Source organism: Larus michahellis, chromosome 10, assembly GCF_964199755.1.
Source record: "Larus michahellis chromosome 10, bLarMic1.1, whole genome shotgun sequence".
Taxonomy (NCBI): domain Eukaryota; kingdom Metazoa; phylum Chordata; class Aves; order Charadriiformes; family Laridae; genus Larus; species Larus michahellis.
Window position 1 is genome coordinate 7943191 of NC_133905.1, and position 23909 is coordinate 7967099.

At 48.2% G+C, this 23909-nt stretch overlaps 1 protein-coding gene across 7 annotated transcripts in view; it reads right to left on the bottom strand.

Annotated features, from left to right (window-relative positions):
- The window catches only part of CADPS (calcium dependent secretion activator), a 221576-nt gene that overhangs the window by 111551 nt on the left and 86116 nt on the right, over positions 1 to 23909 (bottom strand). For all 7 annotated transcript variants that reach the window (XM_074602916.1, XM_074602913.1, XM_074602915.1 and 4 more), the window contains exons 6-7: positions 21920 to 22041; positions 3444 to 3555 (exon numbers count right to left, since the gene is read on the bottom strand). In XM_074602916.1, coding sequence (XP_074459017.1) covers positions 3444 to 3555; positions 21920 to 22041 — 234 coding nt within the window. The remainder of the gene's footprint in view (positions 1 to 3443; positions 3556 to 21919; positions 22042 to 23909) is intronic.

Below are 23909 nucleotides of genomic sequence, written 5' to 3' on the forward strand. Positions count from 1 at the left end.
GAGCCGTGCAGCTGAACGCTAATGGAAGTGCTTGGCTCATCAAAGAAACGGAAAGGCTCCAAGAGGCGAGTAATCTCTCCTGATCATAGCTGTGTTTTTCCCACTCACCCATTCCCTCTACAAAGCAGACCAGCTCCCTCAGACAGTGGCCCACAGAGTATTCTCCCAGAACTACACCACATCCACCATCTTCTCCTGATGTTTCCATATGTGTCCTTTGAGGTGGCTTAACCCACTCTGTCCTACGCCCATTCCTCTTCCGATGCTTTCACTCTCAGAGGTGACTTTGCCTGGCACAAATTCATTCAAGTCTCCACTGTCCTGTAGTGAGATGAATCTCCTTTGAATCCATTAAACTTTACACAAGCACATTATTTCACAAATGGCAGCATTCACCCTCATCATTTGATGTGCTGCCATCACTCATTCCTTGCTCACGCTTATCCGTGCTCCTGCCAAACCCCAGCCCAGACTATAATCTTGTACTGCTCTTCAACTTTACTGCTGAGTCCACAACCTAGGGGCTCTTTTCCACCAAAATATCCTTGACGCTATTACACTCTGATGAATGATTTTAAAAATTATTTTATTGCCTCCTCCAAAGCCTGAGGTTAACATCAGTAGATTCTTGACTTCACCCTTATTCATCAACATTATTTATCACTTCTTTTATTGAATTAGACGAATGCTTTCTCTGGCAGGAATCTGAAGCTGTTATTAGTTACACAGATAACTGAGCACTCTACTGCATCACTCTTGGAAAAAAACACCGGTGGGCAAATCCTGAAGATGAACAGTGAGTCCTCCACGCGGGGTGTTGTTAGAAACAGGGATGGACCCAAAATCTGAGCAGTATCCAAGGACCCCCACTGCAAGCACATGCCATGCAAGCACACAGACTTACACTAAACCGCATCTCTTAGCGAGGCAGCAGCCACTCAGGGTGTTTGGGATGCTCCCTACTTTGATTTCTAACTCTTTTTCATCAAAAGGCGCATAAACTTTGCTCAGTGTTGTTGTAATTCATGGCTCTTCCCCTCTTTGCTCTCAGTAGACGAAGTCTTGGCATGGCTGAAACCCACGGGAGCCTTGCCACCGGCTTCAATAGGGCCAGGATGTATTCCCATGCCTTCAGCTGCCCATCCAGCAGTTTAGGGCTTGGGAGCATTTTTCCCTTTGATAAAAGTAGCGAAATGAGGAGTGTCGGCCGGTTGCCAATTTAACACTCGCAATAGAAAGTGGGCATTGTACACGCCTGGCAGAGCACAAAGCCGCTTCTCAAAGGGGGGCTGAACATGGGTGTTTTTGTGTATAAAACCTGCTTCCCTCCTCGCTCCCTGCAGACAGGTTCGTGCCCACTCCAACAGCTGAACCAGGGGACTAACACGCTCCCGGTTTCATTGTTTCATTAAAGAAGAAATCCTGATGCAGCTTGAGCAGACACGCGTCATCTCTCGGCCGCTCCGGGCACACCGAGCGTCCCTTTGAAGTTCGGCCGACTGAAAGCGCTGGTGGCCACGGGCCAGGGGAAATCACCGCCCGGCTGCCCGCGCTTGCCGCTGCTGGCCCACGTCCTTCGGCCGGAGCTGAGGGATGGCTTCCCGCTGGACCGGGAATTAAAGCGCATTGGCGGGGCTGGCTCATCAGCACTTCAGGGCAAGAGGGGTTGCTTTGGGGCCTGACGTCCTTCTGAGAACAACATGCCCAACTAATTGCTTCCCAAGACCAGCAAAGTCAGCACCGCTCATGGCTGCCAGTGGAAACAAGACTCACAAAGCAAGCGGGTTTACACCGAGCGTAACCACTCAGGGGAAAAAGCCCTGAATGGCATCGCGGCCGGCTGGGTGAAAAGCTCTGCTCAGCACGCTGCGGCGGATAAAGGCAGGAGTGCCGGGCTGTTTGAAGTAGAAGGTTTTGAAAATAATCCTGAAAATATTACGATGCTGCGCAGCAAAGCAACTGTGGGTCTTCGGCTGGCGTACTGCAGCCTAGCGGGGTCATCCCCTTTGTCAAAAAACAGGGAGAAAGGAAGGATCAAGGTGTGGATGAGGAAAGTCCGAAGGGGCTGTGACTCTCTCTGAGAAGACTGAGAAGAGACAAGGAGGAGTAGCTTTGCTTTTCTCTCTTTAAAGTGCAAGAACAAAGGATGTTACATGAATGTGAAAACACAAATAGTTAAAATGAACATAAATTATATGCGACAAAATCACAGGCAGTGCTCTGCACCATAAAGATATAAATTAAATCAATAGCTCACTAGGACCTGAAAGAACATTCGGCACTTGCATGAACAGAAAACCACGTTAATTAGGAAAAACTTTGTTGTATGGACACAGACTCTCCTGTGTCAAGGCAGAAGCAGACATGGAGTTAGCAAGCAACATCCCAACAGGTTAGTCTGTAATTGGAAATACCATACTTGGGCTTGCCACAGGATCAGTGGCTTTCTTGGCCATAGCCACGTAGACAGGGCAGAGAGCGAGGTGTGCTGCGGAGCCAGGCAAAGCCCAGGCTGCTCCTGGAGATCGCCCAGGCCGCGCTGAGCCGTGATACGGGAGATGCCAAGCCCATGTGTGAGATGCAGCATCTCACCCTGAACTGATTTTCATGGGGTCTTCACCGTGCTGATCTCCCACCCCTGAGGAGCTGCGGAAGGCATGGCAGGGAGGTTGCTGCCACTTATGCCTGGGGCCAACACAAATTACACAGCTGCCAAAAAATCCACAAAGACTAACTGAAATGTCCCAAAGCCACAGAAAAGTGCTGTCTGCAGATATTCTGAGCTGTGGGCTGCAGCGATGGAGGGCCACCAGTCCCCAGTTTAGGGACCACAGGTGATGGGCAGAGATGGTCGGTTCTGCGGCCAGTACCCTGGGAATCTGAGCTATTAACATCATTGATAGGGGCAATGAACCCCCATGTTTCAGTTCCCAGTCCACCCCCACTGAAGCCACCAGTTCAGCCACAATCCCCAGGGGAAGCCAGGATTTCAAGCCCTTTGCAGCGAGTACCGCAGTCAGTGCTTTCAAATGCTCAAACCGTGCACCGGCTGCTCAGCAGATACAAGAGCAGCTTAACACTCTCTTGCCAAACTTAAATCCCTTCTTTTTCGCTTCAGCATAATCCCCTTTTCTGCCTCAGGAATGTCCATTTCCGTAAGCAACTTCTAAGGCTTTCCGGCCTGCCAATATCGCACACAAGATCCTCTGCCTTTGCGGAGCGCAGGCACAGCCAGCTGAAATGCTGCCATTAAAAACTCACAACAAAGACAGCATGCGAGATGCGCTCCTTTCCAGCAGTGCAGAGCTTGCTTTTTTCCTCCCCTCCTGAAGCTTGGCAAAAAAGCAGAGCATGTTGTGCTCCAAAGATATTTCCGTACAGGAGAGATTTCTCTAGAAAAGCAGGGCCAAAAGGAAACATTATTAAACTCAAAATCTCCTTACCCTCCCAAGCTCTTTGTCCTCCAGAGCCAGCACTCCCGTGCTCTCCGTGAACAGCTTCACCTTCACTGCAGGAAGCGCGTGTGTTGTCGTGAAGTCTCCTTGGGTGCCCCAGCTGTGAAGATAAGGACAGAGAGATGGTGAGCTCCACTGGCAGGTCAGCAGCACTACACCTTGGACGTGCGATGGTTACCCAAAAACGTCCTGTCTGGCAACAGCCAAAGTTGCTGGGCTGTCTGAGTGACAAGGGCATTAATTATCTTCTGAGGGAAACGTGGGACAGATGTTTGGAAAAACCATGATGGTTCTTCAGGGAAAAAAAGGGTATTCAGAAGCAGTATGAAACAAAATTTAAGAGAACTTTTTTGTTTAGAAAGAACAATATGTCTCCTGCAGTGACAGCCTGTATAGTCACAACAGAATTGGAGGATCGAGGACATCTGCACCTAGGACATCTGTAATCACTCATGCCTCCGCTCTCCTCTTGGCTAATTAACCTCTCCTTTCCAGCTTGACAGTGAGATCTGCTTTCTCTGAAGAACCCCCAATTTAACATGGGTCCTCTTCCGAGTCCCAGCCCAGCCCTCCCTCCAGCCCATGTTTAAACTCAATCATGTCTAGAGTAATCCTTGTTTGCTGGGACTGCAGAGAAGGACACCAACTCCTTGGGGATGGGATGGCTGTGGCCAGAGTGGCCACTTCTCCAACTACACAATGAACAAAGACCACCGTCTACTACTTGTACTCCATGAATCATTCCCCGTCTGGCCTCATGGCTTGGAAAACTGTGCTATGGAGGCTGAATGACCCACAGTATGAGAAACGCCCCCCTCTAGACAGGCACATTTCTAGATGACATCTCCAAGCTCCTGCAACCACAAGCTGCCTGAATGTGCAGAGAATGTGAACTCGTTCCATGTAGGATCCTGCAGGCACAGGGTCCCAGCCACAGTATGCCGACACCTATGGCCAGACTTGCCATTTTAAGTCTCCCAAGGGGAGCCCACCCTGCAGCTGATGTTCCCCACATGAGTGTGGGAACCACAGCAGCCCTGCAGCCCAGCGCAAGGAGGTCTGGTGATGGACCTCAGCACGTCATGCCGGGGGTTTCCTCTCTGGCCCTGGACACTTGCTGAAGCTTTGAGGACAGAGCTCCAGTTTGGCCACAGCCCATTGCACTGTTTCAGGGACTTTCCTCCTGGGACCTGTTCCTGTCCCAGCAGCAGCGTGCTGCAGCTGGAGCTGCTGCCTGGTGACACCCGCGAGAGCTCACCTGAGCTGGCGAGGATGCTGGCGAGCATCCTCATGGGGTTTTCTTAAAGGTACCCAGACTTTACACAGCAGTCAGATTTCATGTAGAGAGATCGTAGGGAAAAGAAACCTGTGAAACATCAAGCTTGTTCAACATCCTAAGGGTCACGGCTCTTCAAATAGGCTCATGAAGAGCCTCCACACGTGGTGCCACTCACACCAGCATGTCAAATTACCTGTGCAACTGTGCTAAGGTTTTTGAGACACGGGAAAACGCTCCCCCCTCTGGCAAATAAGCACAGACTGAAGAGGGTCACAGAACAAAAATTAGGTGGAACTAATGCCTATTTGCAAGCTTTAAACAATTTTGAAAGTAGCAGAGAAGAGAAAAGGAAAAAAATACCTTCTACACTAGGGGGTAAAAAGTCACGATGCTTTTATGTTTGAGATTTCACAGCCATGTTTCAAGCTTTGTTTCTACAGCTTAGAAAGTTTGAAACTTATTAAAATAAAGACGGACAGAAAGTTACAGACAGAGCTACGCAAAGCACTCCTAAAACAGAGAAGAGCTCAGCAAAAGACGAAGAGCAGAGGAGGACTGGGGAAGAGCGCACCACTGCAAGGAGGATGCTCCCAAGCATCTGACCATGCAGAGGCCCAACATGAAACTAGCAGATAAAAATGCTCTTTTCTTTTTCTTTCTTTTTTGCTTTAACTTTCTCTTTGTTTTTTTTTTTTTTTTTTTTTTTAATAATTCATTGTAAGATAGACCTCTATGTTATTCCCAGAGACCCTGAAAATTTATCGTACTTCCAGCCTCATGCAAAGGGTACAAGCAAGCCCGAAGGATAACCACAGAAAAGGTGCTTTTTGTAAACTAGAAGAAACCTCCGAATGATGTGATGGAACACACACTGCGACCTAAAATACTGCAAGTCAGAAGAGAGATTATACAGTACCCCACTAATCACTTCTATTCACCCTCAAGCTATTAATGACACTTTCTCATTTTACACTGTCCTTGAACTAGATCCTCTGCTGAAGAAAGGCAATTCCCTTGAAATGACCGGGAAAAGGCTCAGATGCCATGTGGTCCAGCGACTAGATGTTCTACAAACATAAATACCAAACAGCAGGTTTTGCATTTGGAAAATTATCAGGGAAAAATAATTCACTCCTTCCTGTGCACAAGGAGTATGGGTTTACGCTTTGCTCTCCACTGAGCAAATCTCGTCCAACTGGGCTTCGCAGATGAGCGTGTTCAGCGCAGAGCTGATTAACGAACTCGGGTTCTTCATCGGCTTTGCTCTGAAGTTTTCTCTCCCGCTTCCACGTGTTTCTTCCATCTTTTATGATGATGCACCAAACCACCACCAGTGCCAGGGAGCAGAGGTTCGGCATAAATTATCTACAGCACTACAGGTCCAGTCAGGTCCCCAATATTACATCTTCTTCGTGTGTGATCCATCAGCCACATAATAAACATTTTAAACATAAGAACCGAGAAACAACCTTATTTTCTAATAGCAGCTTCAGGTCACAGGTTATGTTTTCTCTTAAAAAAACTGCATCGTCAGCAGCAGGGAAAGCAGAAAGGTAATTTTGCCTTGGGTAAGAGGAAAAAGTAAGAAAATATCCAACCTTACACTGTGTATTTTGACAGCATCTGCTTTATAGAACTCATATCTCTGTTTACTATTAAAAAGCTCTTATTTGCTGAAGCATTCCCAGACCATATGTTATCAACAAATGTTACTAACCAAATACAAACAGTAATTTTCATTAGGTTTCCTTCACGAGAACAACATCAACCACAAAGGGAATAAATGTTTCAAATGACAGTAAACATACATAGCAAACCCTTGACAACACTGTGGTGCTTACATATTCATACCCCCCAAAAGCCCTGAAAAGATCCGCACCAACAAATAGAGACCCTCAGAAGTTGGGTTTTGTGCAGGTTGAAGCCTGCGGTGATGTCATTAGTTGCCATAGCGATGCTCAGCATAAGGCCATAATTCATGTCACTGAAACATCATTTGTATTCAACCTAAGTACGCAGTTTATCTGTGCTGTGTATTAAATTATTGTTCAGAAAATTAGCTCTGGACAGTAGTTAGGTATTAGGATCTTCTGAGGGACTAACAATGTAATGGTTTCATTTTCATATTTAGTAATTAAGCTGGTTATCACTGTAGGAGTTTATGTGTTGGGAAAGTGCCTTGGGACCCATTCTGGACAACTCTCATGAAGTAGCCATGCTACCTTGTCCCCATATCGCAGAGCTCATGCTGGCACTTCAAAGCAATAATACATCTGCAAATGAGGACAAATAATATCATTCTGGCCAAAACAATATGTACATACAAATATATCTCTACATGCCACAGAAAAGTACACAAGCAGAAAAATCATGACAGTACTTTCTCAGTTAAGATCATATTAACTATCTGAAACCCACCTGGAACCCTCAGCCTGGCATCTCTTACTGCCCAGTGTATCCCAAAACCTGGAGCTGACCAAGAAATGCTGCCGTGCACAGGGACTTTGCTAGGATTATCACCCTATTTATGGCATCTCTGCGGTTCAGTGACATCACTAGGATCTACTTGCTTCTCCAGGGTTTCTATTTACACATCAAACTTAGGACGAGTAGCTAAACTCATAGAATCACAGAATGGTTTGGGCTGGAAGGGACCTTAAAGATCATCCAGTTCCACCCCCCTGCCCTGGGCAGGGACACCTCCCACCAGACCAGGCTGCTCAAAGCCCCGTCCAGCCTGGCCTTGAACACCTCCAGGGATGGGGCAGCTGCAAAGAGCCAGAGGATGAGATATGCCCCAGGTGTTAGTTTACAAATCCTGGCCCTTGTTTTACCTTTTACAAGCAAAATAAGTAGATCATCACGGTGTACTTTCTGTCTATGGACTCAGCTAGAGGTGCCATCACAGGTTAACCAATCGGCCTAAAGCGCTGAGATTTTTTTCTGAATGAAACATAAAATGAGACATATTCAGAGAGCATGAGCAGACAAAAAGGGAAGAAAGTCACCATTGTCCTCCACTACCTCCACTTGAAGGATGGGCTTACCTGCCTGATTCCAGGAGCATTTGGGAGCTCTTGCAGGCACTGTCCTTACTGGCACATGGAGGGAAAATAATACCATTGCTGACAGAGGTGCCGGCTGCTCAGACCAAGTTGCTGTCAGCTGTTTCAAGCAACACATAGGTGATCTTCTGGCAAACCTTCAGGCTGATGCTACTCAGCCCTTCCTAACTTATGGACAAAACAAGCAAGACCACCTAGGCTCCTCACCTTGCTGCTGTACCTAGATCTTACCCTTTCCTACCATCAAGTCACTGCAGAAACAGCTGTCTTCATCCTACGGATGTGAAGTGCTTTATATCCTGATCTTTGGCTGTAGCCTCTGAGTGCTACCAAAAATGCAGACACAGGGATGATGAAGTCAAATCACTGTGTAGCCAAAATCATTCAAACACCATGGCATTACAGAATCATAGAATCATTTAGGTTGGAAAGACCCTTGGGATCATCGAGTCCAACCATCAACCCCACTCTACAAAGTTCTCCCCATTATGTTAAAGTGTGTGATTAAAAAACTACTTGGAGTATGAATAAGGCTTGAGCAAAACCCTGCAAAGGTCCTTGTCCTGACTGCACTCACATGTTGCATGAAACCAGGCAGCACGGTCTCCGGCTCCAGCTGTTTTCCTCCACGATAGCCCATTTACATGGCCTAATTTACAATTTCCTCAGCTGTCCTTGAGAGACATTGACTTAATCGTTTCTATTCACCTCTACTGTGTAAGTTCCTCTGAAGGAAACTTTAGTACCCATGACCTTCCCAAAAGTGAACATACATGTTCGTACCCAGGCGAATCCGCTAAATGCTTTCATTCCTGTGCTGTTGTCTCCAGCAAGTCTGCTTATCGCCTGCCTGATGGAAACAGTAACCCTTCTTCCACCATTGCCCTGATAACTTCATCTGGCCAGAACATCGATGCCTGTGATTTCTATAAATAATGAACAAGCCCAACTGAGTTAGATCGCCGGGCCATGAATCAGCCCTGCTAACCAGCTCGGCCTGTCAGTGGGCTAACACGGGAGCAGCTGGAGAGTGATGTGCTTTCGATGGGGTTGACATTTAAACATGATCTATGACCAGTTCTCATGGGCTTCAAAACTGCCAGAGGACACCTTTTCTCCCTCTCCAGATATATTTATTGAAACGGGTTTACTTTCCAGCTTGCATGGAATAAACGTGAAAAATAAACTAAAAATGTGTATTAAAGGAGAACTACGCTCTTCCCTCGGTGGGTTCCCTCCAGGCGTGCATTACACTCAATGTACAGCTCCGGCTGCCTCCCTTGTGCGCAGGAAAGGGTTGTGCTTCACGCACTTCTCTTCATCCACATCCCTCACCTCTTCTCTCCTGGCACCCACACCAGTGTGTCTGTGTCCCTCCTGGTGTATTTGTAGTTTGGTCTCCAAAGCGAGCTAGCTGGTGGAAGGAAGCACATCAAGAAAGTGGGACAGACAGCAGCTGGATAGACACTGCCTGTTTTTTCAGGAAACGACTGTCAGCAAAGTCACCTTTTGCTGGGTCACTGCTTCACCTTGTGTGGTGTGATGCTTTTAATCCAGCCTCGGTTTCCCAGCTTAAGGCAGTGCCCAGCCACGGTGCCTGCTGGAGATGGATCCCACTCTGAGGATGGAGAGGTCCGATCCTGTTTCATCACCGGGAGACTGGAATGCTACGTACAGCCTTGATTTAGCTCTTCCAGAAATCTTGCCTAACAAACGATGGTTTTATTTCTTCAGCCCACGCCTCCCTTCCCAGAGGAGACCTTGCCGGGGAGCAGCCTTAAATCTTGGGCCATAAATCACGTATGCCCAAAGCTCGAGCACTGGGAAAAACAAAGCCAGAGAAGCAGCACACCAGACACCCAGCTAACCTACCTTCACGCAGCTGACGGAGTCTGCCACACCTGTTTCTCTAATGTGATGTTAAGGTGTGTTTCATTTTTATATGTTTCTTGAGATACCAGCAAGGAGGAAAATAAACAGGTTTCAAACACGTTTAACAGTTAACTATATGTGAAGAAGCACGCAGGAAAGCTTTTTGGTTTTTTTTTTCTCTAATGCTTTACGTATACCAGCTATCCAAAAACATGAAACAGAAGTCGACAACCAAGATTACAGTTATCGGTGATCTCTCTGAACTTCCCTTGCCCATACTCTGAGGCTGCAGCTCATTATAATGGAGCACACATTTACTTACTCTTACTCAACAGCAAAACCTGATGCAGGGATGGCATTAATTCCACTGGGATGAAAAAGCTCATTTCATTTTCAGAAATGGGTATTTGTGAACTTCTAGGAATGACACAAATGAGACAATGCTGCCGACGTGCTGAGCCCTTCACAAGCAGGCACTGGCAGGAGCAACGCTGGTGAGGCACCGAACTGGCAGGGGATGTGGCAGCATGGACGTGTCCACGACACGTGGCGGAGGTGCTCACACCTGCACCAGCTGGGTCACAAAGCAGTAATAAAAGGAAGTAGGACATCCCAAAGCCCTCAGCGAGATACTTATTTTTTGCAGCTCTCATGGGTAACGGCAATGGATAATAGGCTTTTGGCTTGTGTCTTTGGGATTTGAAAAAAGCCACAGGCAACAGGAGAATTCAGATTTTTCTGTTAGGGTCTCCAAGAAACCCCACACAGCTGGAGACCGTGGGGTGCAGCTCCACACACAACTCAGTTTCAGGTGGGGAATGCCCATAAACCACAGCCAGTTTGGGGATGCTGGGCCGGGGACAGTCTGAACTGGTTTTCAACTTACTGCTGTAGGACTACAAACCTCGGTTGAGGTCAGCTGAATTCTTCCAAGAAACATAACCCAGTGGGCGATACACCTTCTCAAGAGGTATCATTATCGAAAGACAAGAAATTATTTAGTCAGAAACAAAATAGGGTGTAAAGACAGCAAACAAAGAAGAAATCGCGTTCTGCCTGCTCCGCAGCGCTCAGCGAGTGCATCTCGCTGTGGATGAAGTACGGGAGGTGTCAGTTCCTCCCGTCAGCAGCAGCCACCCACTGGCAAAATAGCAAGTCATTTAATCCATTTGGCGGTTTTTGTGGCACTGAGTTTGGATTTCACATGCCATAGAGGGCCTCAAAGGGAACTACGGGTCCAAGGATTCGATCTTTAGCTATCAGGAGAGGATGCAGAGATATGAGACAGATCACAACTGTGGAAAAACACATATTTAGGGGACTGTACTACCACGTACACAAGTCCGTGTCACCTACCTTGGGCTTAGGAGTGATCTAATTAATCATCAGTGGAGTTAGGCTTTAATTTGCCTCATCCCAGTTTAGAGGCCGCAAGTAGATGAAACAAAGCCTGCCCTAAAAGTGCCCCTGTCTTTCCATTGCTGAAGAGGGGTGCTGGAGGCGACTGCTGCAGGTGCACAGAAAAGATCTGAAATGAAAATCTCAAAGAATATCTATAGATGCAGAGAACCTGCTGTGTTTCTGCTCATGCAAAAACGTCCTGGGCTAGGAAATGCATTTCAAGTGCTAAGAAAGGTACCTTTCCACTCTGCCTGTAGGAACGGATTGAGAATGGTTTGCATCCATAACACGGCTTGATTCCCAAGAGCTGCTGAGCCTCCTCTGGGATTCCTCCCACGGCAGAAATTCGATGTGTTTACTCACCTTCAGAACAGGATAACCAAAGTCATCAGACACAGATTGACAACGCGGCCTATTTTTATTCACATTTGTTTCCTCTCCTCCCTTTCTGCTGACAGAACAGCCTTTCGGTCCCATCCCCTCGGAGGAAGCTGAGTTGAAGTGGGAGTGACAGCACAAACAGATTTGATTCCTCCTAGACCTTCCTGCGCAGACTTTATAACGACAGTAAAACCTGCTTCCACCGATGCAGATACTGTGGAAGTGACCAAGTGAGGCCACGTCTCTGACATCTGCTCTGATGGGACAACCCAAGGGCTCTCTCAGTGAACCCATCATTTCCTGTGATGTCCTAACTCCTGCCAAGCATGTAATATTCCCTCCACTAAAAATACATCATCAGTAATTATTCTGCTTACGAAAAGGATGTTCATTTACCCCAAAATGCCACTGCAGAAAGCACTATGATGGTGAGCAAAAGGCGAGCAGAGGCAGCAGGTCCCTAAGGACCGGGCTCCTCCCAGCAGCAGCTAAGGATGTCTTCCAACCTCTGGCGTTTCATGGACTGTCCGTTTTTTGTTCCCACAGCTCCGAGACGTGCTGTAAGTGTCATGCACGCAGACACCATCTTGCTTAACATCATGCAGCCAGCAGTACCAGACAGCTGATAAAAGGCACCATCTCTCCTTCCAGGAGCTGCAACTCCCACATCCTCAAACTGGCTACGGCAACACTACGACTGCCGGCTGAGAGAAATATGTCTGGGAGAGCATCACATCTGCGTCTGAGCGCGCAAGGTGCAGAAGGAACAGGGTAAAGCTGACGGAGGCTGCAGCAAAGCAAAGCCTGTGGAGGTCTGCTCTTGATCTGCGTGCGGCTCACAGGCAGCCCCCACAGACCCCCTTCCCGTGCCAGCACTGTGTCACTCGGCTGCCAGGGCACCCCAGCCAAGGGGAGCTGCTGAGGCCGACAGCACAGCTTTGGGAACCCAAAAAAGGATGATCTTTGCTATACAGAAAGCGCAGAGCTTGATTTCAGCATGAAGTGTTTCCTAAGCGGAGCTGAGCCACAGGGGAGGTGTTATGGGGAAGTTGTAAGAAGGGATGGGAGGCGGATTTAATCACATAATAGCTATTTACGGCCACGAGATGGCATTCCTGCCCCAGAGATGTCCCTCTGCCATGCCCGTACCCAGCCCAGCATCACCTCCTCTGCCCAGGACCACTCTCTCCTCCCAGCCTGCTTCGCCCCCGGCTGCGCTTTACTGCAGAAATCCCGACGCTGCTTTGGATGAGAATTGATGGCAATGCTATTCACCGCAACCTTCGGGGTATTAACAGGGAAAATAAGTAGCGTGATTACTTAGTATGATTTAAGTGACGACTGCTTTCCAAATGCCCCGTGCTCTCGCTTAATACTACGATATTACAATTAGAGGAGAAAAGCTCAGCAGGAGGAAACGGAAATGTAAGCCCAGCAACCCTTTACTGGGAGGTCTCAACTGAGAGAATAATTGCTTTTACAAGGGCTGCCTACTGTACGTGCTTTATCAGTATATCTGCTTTGGATACAGCAGGAGTTCGAGTTTCATTCATGAAATGGGTCACTGTGCATTTACTATTTACCACTTCGTGTATAAGGTGACTGCAATGCCACGCACCCGCTAATCAAATTTTCCTTTGGCCAAAGATCCTCCACTCAACCAGCCACGGATCCACTCATTTCACAGAATGATTATTTAACCCAGACGTGGTTAATCACTTCTATCAAATCTTATCACCCTGGAAGAAAACACAACTGTGAAGGACTGCCGCTAGTTAAGGCCTGGCCATGATTTAGACTGACGAAGGCCATGCGCTGCCAGCTTCACAGAAACTCGGTGTCTCACTAGCACAGACCATGGAGAAGGAGAGAGAAATCCTCTGCCTGAAAATGCAGGTTACTGGTTTTGTACCAACATAATCTAGACCCTCCTTTATAAAATTCAGTAGAGGAAAGCAGCAAAATGTTTCCTAAAAGCAAACAGAGCAGAAAATGGCACAAGGCACCCTTTCAAAATCAGCTAAAGAGATGAACCAGAGGTGTGAGACCATCTCTTCTTGTTGTGCCACCACTCACATTTTTGCTGTCCTATATTGTTCTAAGCCAGGATGGGAAGCCCAGATCCAGCCAGACACTTGGGATGGGGTTTGTCCTGCTTAGCTTCTTATGACTAGAAGCAAAGTCCTCCTGGCATCTCCTGGGTCAGTCGGTACAAGTGCACACTTCCAGCAGATGGAGCCCATCCAACTCAGCCATCTCGGTCATGGGCATTTTCTCTGCTGTGAAATAAAAGCATTGCTCTGGTTTCATGGATAGGACACCCAAAGCAAGGACTGACACACAGCTGCTGAGAAGAGCTAGGGCAAATATGCTAACACCACGTCCTCTGTTTCTGTGGGAGATCTGTCCCTAGACACGCATTTTGCATCTCTGGCCAGACAATGATGGTAGGGCTCAGCAAAGCCTGACTTGTAGGACTTCATCCTTCCTTCAGCAACCACCAGGGGCTGGTGAGCCCTCTTCCCACATCCTGACGGATCCCACAACTGCAGTGGCTGTGTGCAGATGCTGGCATACCCCTTCTCACCTCCTCTAAGCCATGGAGTGGGCGTCGCTGCAGATGCTCTCAGCTTTATTTGCTTACCAGGCCTTTTGGCAAAGGTGTGAAAGACCATTGAGGTGGGCAAGACACTCCTGTGTGCTGTGTCCTGGCTTTCATGGACTTTTTCAATCTGAAACACCTTGGAGCTGCTCTGGAAGGGGTTCAAGAAAATGTTGCCGTGTGCCTCTGCACTCCAGCCACGTTTGCAAGCTCCTCTCTTCGTGAGCATGCCTTGTCCTCTTTGCCCATGTAATGACAGCAGTACACAGCTCCCTTAAAGTGCTTTCACACACAGTGCTGCTGTTCACTGGGAGACCTAGCACATTCACAAAGGCAACAGGTCTCTCTACCTTCTTTTCACAGAAAGGACAACTAAAATGTTGAGAAATCACTGCCAAGGTCGCCCTTCCCATTAATCCATTCCCTCTTCCAGAGCTCCGTCCAGGCAGGAGAAGGCACAGTACCAACTCTTTAAAGCACGCTCTCTATCTCCCTGCTCTGCTTTGCAACCAGCAACAGCAGTACTCCTCATTAAATAACAATGTGCTCTACTTGTACACAGCACTTAATAAATAAACCAACAACTGGGCACTTTTCATATGTCTCATCCCCTGCCTTTCCCTCGGCAAGTGACGCGCAGAACTTCCGCTAAGGCATGGCTTAATTTTTCTAAAAACGCCAGCCATGAGCATTAAACAAGAAGACTGAACGTACCCCAGGACTTTTGTTTTGCAGTCCTCCTCTTAATTTAGCACTATTTCACATCACTGAATCTCAGTCTCATTTCAATGTCCTTTTGGTCTTTACTATCCCATCTTAAGGTTGCATGCATAGGAGTGATGAAGCAGACGGGCGTCGATGAAAATTGCCTTTGGCATCATCACACCTTCTGGAATACTTAAATTTGAATGTATGTGCTATCACAGGAATACATAATTCCCAAGTGCATAGGAACACTCAAGAAATTAGACAGCTGGCGAGAAGAGAGAGACATTCATCTGTGAAAGAAAAGGTGCGTGAGCTCAACCCTTACTAGACACCAGAGAATCCATGCGAAAGCAATGCTATGTATGCTCTAAAGGTCCGGGAAAACAGCCAGAGCTTGCACTTACTTGATACCAGAGAACCCAGCTACAAGAGGTAAGTCTAATGAAACAAGCCTTCATTATTCTTCAACACTGTTTCTAGTGTAACGTTTATAGGACAGGAGAGAGGAAGGACCGCACATGGGACCTTTGGGAGCAGCACCATACCCGGCATCACCACCTGCGGTCCCAGCAGACTATTGCACTGCTGCCCAGGAGGCTGCACCACGGCAGTGCAGTGTATCTGAGCGATACCTGGGGTAAGGGAATCCCTCCGGGGCCTCGCCTTTATTCTGGGGAAAAACTCAGCTGCTTAATCTAAAGCAGATTTTTTTGTCCCCGCCATGGTCCCCAGGGCAGAAGCTCAGCCGTGTAAGAACCACTCCTGCAGGGCAGCTACGAGGAAGCATGAGAAGAGGTTCTGAATTCCTAATTAAAAAAACCACTAAACCACTTGTGTGAAGACTTCCCGTAATAGATCACATGCCTGCACCTGGGTAATAACTTTTTAGTGCCTTTTTTGCTGTGCTTAATGACTTGTCCACAGCCTCCGCTTTCTAAAGTGGGAACGTCATAGCATAAATCTCAGAAGCATTATGGAAATAATATCACACGCACAAAAGGGGATTTGAAGAACAGGTCAGACCGAACTCACAGCTGAACCCTTCAGGTGCAAAACCATGCACAGCCTCACTGGAAAACTGGCTCCTGGACATGGTGATTAGCTGTGAGTGAAGAAATCTTGTGTAGGGGATTTGGACACCGCTTTGTACCCTTCAGCCCTAGGTAGAGGGGCTAAAAGCAGCTCCCCTGCAGTTCCCATCCCTGTTATTGTCACTTCTCAGCCTGGCAGCATCATGGGCTCAGAGCATCCGCACCGTGCTCGCAGAGAGCAACGCTGAAGATTTCTCCTGGAAGATGTTTCCCCAACAGATGACTCGGGCCAGAGCAACCCTCTGCTCAGACCCTCACCCCAGGGATGAGGAATGTATCTCAGAAGTGACAGTGTCTGACGTCAGCTGTACCCAGGGCTCAGTCACCTACTTCGACACATTCATAAGGCTCCTGGAGGTTTCCTGAGGAAAAAAAGAGCTGTAGACATCTGCACAGCTGTGAAATGAAACCATGCAACTGGAAAGGCAAGCCAATCAGCCTGGGTAATTAAGACAGCTTATATTTAATGCTGAAGCCAACTAGAAGATGGAGGAGAAAAAAAAAAAAAAGCTAAAAAAGCAGCTAACTCCTAAAATTTCCTTCTGCTTTGTTTTTTACCCCGCATCATGAATTTTGCTTACACAGGGCGTGGAAACCTAAATATGACTGACTGCTTAAAAACGTGTAGCCACACAGGTCTTCTGCCTGAGCTTTGCCATGGGGCGATACCCCTGCAACACACCAACCGCCCTGAAGGTAGCACGGGCTCAGAGCACCCAAGTGATGCCAGGAAGTCTAGGGCGATTCTCCTGATCCTCCTGCCTGTCTGCGGAGCTCGCAGGGCTGTCACAGCAGCCGGGACAGCGATGCTGAGTGCGGTGGCCAACCTCCTGGACTGCTGAATCAATCACACACATCTGGAAGAGACCTACCAGGCACGGCACCAACGGCTGTACTGAGCGATACACAATATCAGTTATGAGCTAAACTCCACTCCCACTCACATCACTATAAACCCCTTCAGTTTAGCAGAGTTAAATTAGTTCTACAGTGTACGGAACATTTATTTGTGATTTATGCATGCAGGCTCATCTCAAAAGGACCTTTTCTGATTTTACCACGGGGAAGTGTTCACAGCATCTCCCAACTAACCGTGGCAGCGAAACACTGACTGCAACAAAATGCTCTTAGCACGCTCCTGCTCCGCGCAAAGCCACTGAGCGTCATTTCAAACAGCAGGGCCTGAGGCAGGGGATTCCTCAGTGAAAAGACCAGATTTTCCCCTTCTGCAAAGAGCGAGAGGGCATCCCTGCTCGCCAGCCTCCCCTCCCCGCAGAGCTTCTCCCTGTGCTGCTCAGTGCCCGTCTCCCAGAAGGAGTCTCCCAGGAGGAGACGGTCACTGAACGGCGCTGAGGAAGGATGCTGTGCAGTTCCTCTCCTTCTTCGCCGTCGGGCAGCAGGCTCTGCCGGATGCGGCACACTTATTTGAAACGAAGACCCGAGCCGAGCGATAAGCTCGGAGGTTTGGCGTAGGGACCCGGACAAGGGCAGCCTGCCGCAGCAGAGATAAGCAGCTGAGCTGTCAGAGCACCCTGAAAGCACATCGGGGAGCGGCATCAGGAGCGAGCACGAAGATAAAAGAGGGCACTCCTGTGTGCTAGCGCTGCGGCTAAGGGAACAGAGATGGAGAGGTTTAAAAATTTACTAAAGACATTACTTTATCAAGAGTGAATTTCTGGGGAGGGCACGAGGCCCAAGCTCTCGGTCATGACAAACAACATAAGAAGTGACATGGGGTCAGATGAGACCCGATGAGTGCCCTCTCTCCAGCACTGCCCTACAGCACATGCTCAAGAAAACTCCATGGAAAATAAACCAAGCAATAAAGAGCGATCTTTTCTCCTTCAAAAGCAACAAGCTCCATCCTCCCTTCTCATGCTCTGAGCTACTGCACAGCCCTTGCACTAGGACTGAAGGGGCTGCTCTGCAACGGGGGGATATAGAACCTCAAAATGAAGCCAATTCCAGAGCCAAAGGAGCAGCCCACACCTGCATCCCTTCTCGGGCATGCCAAAATGCCCAGACAGGTTGGCCAGATTCTTCCCCCCCGCCCCAGTTATTTACTCCTTTTAGCCCAAATGGTTCAGCTGAGCTCAATGCAGGTACCCCTGATTTTCAGTACTGTGAGCCAGGGGTGAAATCCCTGAAATCCGCATGCTGAAATACATCCAGGTGAATATATAGCGTTTATTCACAAGGCACGTAGGACCTTGCCATTGTTTGGCTCTCTTTGTTTTCTTTTGCTCTGCCCGTGTCAGAGAAAGGTGATATGATAAGAAGATGAATCCCTGGTACAGCCCGTGAGCGCTGCCGCAAGCACAGGTCACTGTTTAAATATATCCAGCAGCCTCTTCAGGGACCGTAGGACAGGGGTGTTGTGGCTGGACCTTTTGTGCTATTCCCAGACCCCTCGGCAACCCTGTTCTCAGGCCGTGCAAACAGCAGCATTCCTAATGCAGCTCCTGGAAGGGCTGTGTCGGAGACGTGCGGAGCCTCCGTGCTTTGCAGAGGGCAGACATCAGGCCAACGTGAGGGAAAAGGAAGGGTATAAACTCCTCAACGATCTGCAAGAATACAGTTGCAGCACAAAAAGCAGTAAAATCCCACTCACATTGGGATTTGGGATGTTTTGTAGAGGCATCTGTGGGTCAGGGCATAATACAAAGGCTTTTTCTTACACAACTTATTAAAAGCACCACCAATAATACTCTGCAAGCCTGATCTAAAATAACCCTTGCTATTTCAGGTCTGGCTTTCTCTAGAGCTGTGCCATCCCCTGTACCCGCACTGAGGCAGATAATCCTCACATGAAGGGATTGGGCTTAAAACGTCAGGAATCCAACGGGGAGCCTGAGAAGAAATAGAAGACCCGCGTTTACTGCCGCCCTGAGAGCCAGACTGCTCACACACGACTCATCTGATCGCCTGGATCGCCTCGCAGCTGAGCCTGCCGCTACCCTGCCTCTCCCCAGATCTACAAACAGGATTCGAGCCCCAAAATCACTAAGATGCTTTCAAACACCTTATTCTCCAAACCTGCTGGTTTTGCACCAGGGAAGATGAAAGGAGAATCTCTCACAGACCCAGACCAGTGCTGTTGGAAATCGTTTCCTGACTGGGAAATTGCCTTTTTCCATTAGGGCTGGGGAGCCCAGGTTAGCACCCTGGCACGGCATCGAGCTGAAGAGCAGCCACTGCCACCAGTGTGCTGTGACTGACTTGGGTGTTTTAGCTGAGGGCTGGCATTTCAAGGACACATGAGAATACAGTGAACAACTCCATGAGTCATTCTTGGATAAAAAGATGTCCTACAAGGCCGTGTGGCCCCATGACACACTCCTTTCCACCTCCCCAGGGACATAGGGCTGTGGTAAACAAGGGAACTCTTCCAGTGAATCTTACTGTTCAAATGTAATTTTCTTCCCCTGACGTTTATGAGAAATTTAGTCTTTTATAGCCCGTAGAGCACCCAGATGATGGCAAAACTGAATTTCGAACAGTTTGAAGACTTACAGCTTAATCTGAGAAAATACTGCCTGTTTCCAGAACTGTATTCACAGCATCTTCTGAGTACAGGCACTTAACCTGCATTTCTCTGGTTTTGAGCCTCTGAGATAGAAAACTTTTGGGATGTCCAGTATTTACAGTTTCAGAGTGCTGAGTCTGAAAATCCCTGCAGCTCCTCATGCCCAGGCCAGGCAGCATCCCTGCCGAAGCACACAAAACCTGGGACGCCTGGGGAGCGAGGTCCCACGGGGAGGAGTCCATCGTGCTTTTGCTGATCTATTTCCTTTATCAATGAGTGTTTTGCTTATGATAAAAACTACACAAGCAAACGTGATGTGAATGACCTCGGTGAGAGTGACGTCCGCACGTAGAGAGATACTCCAGAAGTGACCGCAAATCTTCTGTCTGCAAGGCAGTGTAGCTCCAAAATGCACCAAAGTCTTCTCTGAGCTGCTTCTATCACTGCCCTCATCACCGGAGCACCTGAGGGCCTTCAAGTCTTGTATTAAGCAACAAGACAAACATGTCACATCTGGTTCATTCTCTCTTTCCTTCTCTTCTGAAGAGGAGAATCTAAGTGCAATACATTGCTTTCACAGGGCTTTGGTTTTCCGTGTCTGGGAGGTGAAACAAGGTGAAAGAAGCACTTCTAATGCAGCGAGGAAAAAAGGACAAGCTTTCTGTGATTGCCTCTGGTTTCTGTGCAAGGTTATTCTAGAGCATCGGCTTGGGTGGTCTTGGGTTGAGGAAGTAAAAAGTCCCAGGACCCTCAAGGAATGCAACTGTCAAACCTACTCCCCTCCCAAGGCATTTCCATCAGTATTAGCCCAAGTGCTGGAGCAACCTCGAAGACCTCAAGCCTGACTCACACCTCTATGGGAAGCCAGTGCAGAGAGAGGATGAGTGTGATGGACTTGCATAACTCGTATCAAGCTGCAGCATTCAGCGTTGGCTGCGTCTTCCTGAGGGCTGATGGCTTCATGCCCAGACACTGTACATTTCATTATGATAAAAAGACCCACTCAATTAAAGAGCTCACTCCTGCAGCCCTTATTTTCAAAACAACACTTGTATAAACAGTCCTAGGGCTGAGAGCAAGAAGGCTTGCGTAAGGAAGGACAGGCCCTTTGAGCAGACGTGGGATGAACAGACCAAGCTAAACAAGCACGTGTAACCCAGCAGAAGTGTGCTTTTCAGCATGGGTAGTAGTAATTTCCCCTAAATAGAGCCAACTTTCTCCACTGAAGCAACAAAAATACCTAAAATAGTGACAACTGCAGGTTCTTATGGAAATTTTCTTTTAAGCTCAGCTCTCCTACTTCCTTCTCTGAAGCAGATTTGGAAGCGTTTGAAAAGTAAGCCAGGCTGCAGCACTTTCCCTGATTGGGAATATTGTTTTTAAAGCGCTTACTGCAGATCCCTGCTCTTCCAGTATATAGCGCAGGACGCAAGGCATCAGCAGTTTCTGTGCCTCCGCGGGAGAACAACCACGGAGGGAAGGCAGCCTTCGGCTCTGCTCTCCCCCTGCCTGCATCAGCTCGTCTCGAACTTGTGCACTCGCATGTAACGCAGCCGGGTGTTTTTGGCTTTCCTTCCACGACCTTGGGAAGGTCCTGGTGAAACGCCGCTGGGGGACAGTCACTCGGAGGGAATGGGATATGGAAACAGAGAGGGAACATCCTAACAGCAGCCCCTCCTGCGCTGCTCCCCACCACCGGAGGAGGCTTCACATCACCTTGGCAATTCTCCACTGTGAGGATGCGCACTGAGAATTTAATAATTTAAGCGTGAAATCTCTGCAGAGAACCAGAGGAAAACTGCCTCAGAATCCATACAGATAGTGTTTCAAGTTAACTAATCTCACAAATTGGAAAGGAAATAAGCCATTCATCATTTTCTCCTTCCAAATTAACAAAGATCAATCACTACCAGCAGGCTTACACGAACATCTGGGTGTGATAAAAAAGTACAGGGCCAAAGCTGGGGATACGGGGACCAGGTCAAAGAGGACAGAACAAGACTCTGCCCTTGAACTGGACCAGGGCAAAGCGGCCTCAGATAAAGCTGTAACTGAGTGACCTGAAGCTTTCTCCGGCTCCTCTCTCCCACCTCTGGCTGTGGCTGCTGCAGCATGTCCCCGCCAGCTGTTTCCCTTTCTCATAGGGCCGCCGAAATCCTGACAGCAAGGATGAGATTATGTACCTACACCTGATGGCACCAGTTCAGATGGACACTCAGGCAAGTATTTATCTAAGCACATGCTTAACTCCATCCCTATTTAGCAAAGTACTTACGTATAGGCACAAATTTATGTCTCTATGGCTACAAGAGACGTAAGCCTGTCATTAACACTTTTTTTTCTCAATCAGGGCTTATGTGCCATTCTTAGTCGCAAGACGATGCTCTGCATATGTGGAAGGCCGCGCTCCTCCTCTGCTTCTCAAAGTCCCCTCTGGTGTCACCGTGCAGGAGACAGAGCTATCCACAGGGACTCGGCAGCGCAGAGATGGAGCAGAGGAGAGCGTGGTGGAGAGAGCAAAAGGCAAAGCAAGACTTACGTTGGCTTTGAGGCTTCAGCCTGGTCAGTCTGCAGTTTCTCCCCACCTTCGACTTCCATGGTGCAGTAAACAATACGGTTGGGGGCCAGTGACTTCAGACCCTGCACCTCCATGATGACAACCTGTGGGGCAAAGAGAGAGGAGTGTAAAAGAAGCTGCCTCCTTCAGACCTTGCTCTGGTTGCTGAACCTGTGGGCTCAGCCAGTGCTGGGGTCCTCCATGTGCTGCTGGATGTTCAAGGTGGCAGGTGGGTACGGATGGTGGCACCACTGCCCATGCTGAGTGGGGACCGTGGCAGCCAGCAAGGTCTGCATGGAGAGCGGGAGGTGTCCCTCTGACCACACATGGGTTTGTTGAAACCCCTGGGGCCATATCAAGCTTCAGGTGATGGGCCTCACAGACATGTTCCGGCCCCACCTAAAAGCACCTTAATATGTGAAATCCAGAAAAAAAGCACATAGCTACTCAGCTTGTGCCAAAAGCCTATTTTCAAGACTAATCATAGAACAGTTTGGGATTGGAGATCATCTAGTCCAACCCCTCTGCCATGGGCAGGAACATCTTTCACTAGACCGGGCTGCTCAGAGCCCCGTCCAACCTGGCCTTAAACACTTCCAGGGATGAGGCATCCACTACTTCTATGGGCAACCTGTGCCACTGTCTCACCACCCTCATTATAAAGAATTTCTTCCTTATATTCAATCTAAATCTACCCCCTTTCAGTTTAAAACTGTTGCCCCTTGTCCTGTCACTGCAGGCCCTGGTAAAAAGTCTTTCTCCATCTTTCTTATTAAGAAATCGCCATCTAAGTTTCTTGCAAGTTAATAACTTTTTTTTTTTTTAAAAAAGGTGATTAATCCTGTTAAGCATGTACCTTAAACATTTCTACAAAAAACACTGTGGGAGTTTCTGTTCGTGTTTTATTACACCTACCTATGAAGTATATACACAGGCGTTTAAAATTCCTCTCCTCGGGTCTTCTGATCTGTCCCTCGCACTGAGGATCCCTTCCCTGGCACACAGAGCTCCACAGACCCTCTGATGAGCACACATTTTCGGTAAAAGCTCTCTTGCAGCAAGAGTTTCGTGCACAGAGCAGTGCACAGAGCTGCCAGCTCCTGAAGTCAGTGCTTCACTGAGCTTCTGCTTCCCACCAGACGGGGTTCAGCTGGAGCAGAGCGTTTGAGACATCCCGTTGTAAGGGCAAGTCCCTTTATACACGGCTATACGCGCTGCACAGGCTTTTCCAACAGAGAGGTCTAGTGCTTTGTTCCCTGCTCCTCTGTACAGGAACGCTCAGAAGTCAGGCTCTATTTGATGCTGCTGTTGAAGGCGCTGTCTCGGGGTTCATAGCCCTATTTTTAAATAAGACTGAACTGAACGTTCTAAAGATGGTTTCAGACATCTAATGAGTTAAACTCTGAGACTGGACGACCGGTGTTGTTAAGTTTTGCATTAGCATGATATCTATAACAAGAGACCCCTTAGGAAGAGAAATAAACAGGAAACTATGCAAAAAATAGAAATTTCTGATTTTTCTCCATCCTACATTTTTGACCCCATCCTGCTGCATTTTGACAATGTAACATAAACCCACTCGTTGGCAGACAACAACAATTCTGTATGGGTGTGCTGGTGACTCCTTGGAGTAAATGTGTTGCCTAGACCACAAATATGTTTGCGCAGAACAATTAAGCTGGCTGAAAACAGCTACTGCAGCAACACGGCTTCCAGGACCGAGACAGCCTGTGTCGGAGGTAACGGCGGGTCCCCTGCAGCACCCTGCCTCGCCTGGGCTGTAGGGACAAACTGCTCGACACAGCCCTGAGCAGAAAGTCAGCGCTCAACCCAAAGCAAAGGACAAGCCAGCAAAGGCACAGTATTTCCACACCAATGGCACACCAATCTGTTGGGTGCATTCAAACCCCAGCAATTTTTAACAGTTCTCCAAAGAGGAAGCAAGGCTCACAGGGAAATACAGTGACATCCC